The sequence below is a fragment of the Zonotrichia albicollis genome, chromosome 3 (assembly GCF_047830755.1).
Source record: "Zonotrichia albicollis isolate bZonAlb1 chromosome 3, bZonAlb1.hap1, whole genome shotgun sequence".
In the NCBI taxonomy this organism is placed as follows: domain Eukaryota; kingdom Metazoa; phylum Chordata; class Aves; order Passeriformes; family Passerellidae; genus Zonotrichia; species Zonotrichia albicollis.
This window is the reverse complement of record NC_133821.1, coordinates 80,102,864-80,105,158: the sequence shown is the minus strand read 5'-3', so window position 1 is coordinate 80,105,158 and position 2,295 is coordinate 80,102,864. Positions and strand designations below refer to the sequence as shown.

At 44.5% G+C, this 2,295-nt stretch overlaps 1 protein-coding gene across 4 annotated transcripts in view; it reads right to left on the bottom strand.

Annotated features, from left to right (window-relative positions):
- Positions 1-602: 602 nt before the first annotated feature.
- AK9 (adenylate kinase 9) overlaps positions 603-2,295 on the bottom strand; it is a 59,578-nt gene continuing 57,885 nt past the window's right edge. For 3 of the 4 annotated variants that reach the window (XR_012579664.1, XR_012579662.1, XR_012579663.1), the window contains one exon: positions 667-805. Coding sequence is in view for 1 of the 4 variants with exons in the window: in XM_014265649.3 (XP_014121124.1) it covers positions 603-805 (203 nt within the window). In the remaining 3 variants the exon portion in view is untranslated. Of the gene's footprint in view, positions 806-2,295 lie in introns of all 4 variants that reach the window. The other variant, XM_014265649.3, reaches the window with a different exon arrangement.

Sequence of the window (2,295 nt, the reverse complement as noted above, 5' to 3'; positions counted from 1 at the left end):
GGTTCCAGCCCCGGGCCCTGCCCAGGGCAGTCCCCAAGAACACACCGTGTACCAGAGAGCGCTGCCAAATGCTTTCCTTGAACTCTGTCAGACTTGGTGCTGTGACCACTTTCATGGGGAGCCTGTTCAGTGCTCAACCACCCTCTGGCTGAAAAACCTTTCCCTAATATTTAAACTAATCCTCCCCTGGCACAACTTCAGGCCATTCCCTCGTGTCCTGTCACTGGGCACCACAGAGAAGAGCTCAGTGTCTGCCCCTCCTCTCCCACAGAGAAGAGCTCAGTGTCTGCCCCTCCTCTCCCACTCCCAAGGGCATTGTAGACTGCAATGAGGTGTCCCCTCAGTCTCCCCCAGGCTGAACAGACCAAGTGGCCTCAGCTGCTCATCATATGGCTTCCCTCAAGGCCTTCATTATGGTTGTAGCTTTCCTTTGCACACTCTCTAGTAGCTTGATATCTCTCAACTTCAGACAAAAGATTTTATTTCTAAGATTTCATGGTTAAAAAACTGGCCTGAGAAGGTGTGACATTCGCAGGCCACGTTGCAGCCATGCTGGTGCCTCATGGCAACACTCCATGTGTTAATCAGTGGAAATGCAAGGTTCACACAAAAGTGGGGCGAGTGCCTTTCAGGGAAAAAAAAGTCTGCAGTCTGTCATCAAAGCCACGGGGCCGATTTCTTGGCTCCTGATACGGGCCCCTCATGACAGTCCCCAGGTAGGGGAGGAGTTGGCAGTGCTCCACGAACTGCAGCAGCTTCTTCCTGTACATCTGCCGCACCGGCTCTGAGCTCCGGGGGTTGTGTGCTGCAAGAATTTAAGCAGCATGTTAGTGTCTCCTATAAACTTTATGAAATTACATTACAGAAATTTTCAAAGGGACCAAGTCTACCTCTGTTAGCTTCACCCACGGTACAGATAAACACCTTGACTGTTGGTACGAAGCCAAAAAGATCAAGTTTGGTATTTCAGAAAGTTCCTGATTCCAAATAGCTATGACAATCAAAAGGATCAGGCTTCTCTAAAAGAAGACACAACAAACATGCCCAGTTGCTGTCAACTTCTCATTTCTCAGACTGTTAGATACTGGTGAAACTCGAGGCAGTGACAAATTAGGGTAGTGTGGCACACAACCCAAAGTGGCACATCCTGAGGATAGCCCAGGTCTGGTATGGCTGAAGGAGCTTTAGTTCCTTAGCAGGAGCTAAACTCCTGCTTCTTGTCCCCTATTTAAATGTGAGATTAGAGAATGATGTTAATTGAAGATGAGAAGGTCTAACTTCACATAGAAATAGGATGAAATTTCCAGGGGACCACAATTTAAGGTGCTTTGATCAATTTTTTAAATCAAGAATGGCATGACTACTCTGAAGAGATGCACAATAATAAATAATTCTGTATTTGCAACTAATCACAAAATCACAGGATGGGTCAGGCTGGAAAGGGACCACATTGGGTCATTTGGGACAACCACCCTGCTCAAGCAGGGTCATCCCAGAGCACATGGCAAAGGATTGTGTTCAGATGGCTCTTGAATATTTCCACTGATGAAGACTCTACAACTTTCCTGGGAAATCTGTTCCAGTGTTTGGTCACTAGCACATGAAAGAAGTTCTTTCTCACATTCAAGTGATTTGTCAGTGTACAGGAATGCTATATCTTAAAGCTGGAAGCAGTCCTACCCAGTGCTAGAAGAAGATAACTTGTTTTCCTGGATTCCTATGGTCAAACTGTTTGGCACTGCATGAAAAGAAGAGATTTCTGCACTTGCATAACCCTTCTGGTTCATCACCATTACTAATAATGATTTAATGTTGCAATTTTTGAGCAAAACATTCCTAGCATGGGCATCCTTATGTTAGCAAAGCCAAATGCTAACAATAGAATGAAAACGGCCTTTGTAAATGAAGCAAACTACAGTATAAAGGCAGTTTGGTGGCTTAGGAATTGTACATTTATGCAGGGGCTTAACCATGTGCCTGCCTTGTTCAATGGTCTTCCTTCAAAAAGCTGTGCTAGCAAAAAAAAAAAATAATCTGTGACAGTTCAAGAAAATTCTGGAGGGCTCTGGAAACTCCATGAGGAAATACAGGATGCGAAGAGCTTTGAAAAAATAATTAAGATTGGTATTATCTAAAAGACTAAGTAAAAATGTAAAATACAAAAGGCCAGGTGAAGTTCACCCAGTGAACAGGTTGGCTTATAAATTACAAAAGTGGTGGGTTGAAAGAAATGTCAGTCTGGCTCCAGAAATCTCCAGCAGTACTAGAAACCAGCCCAAAGCTATAGCAGAGCTG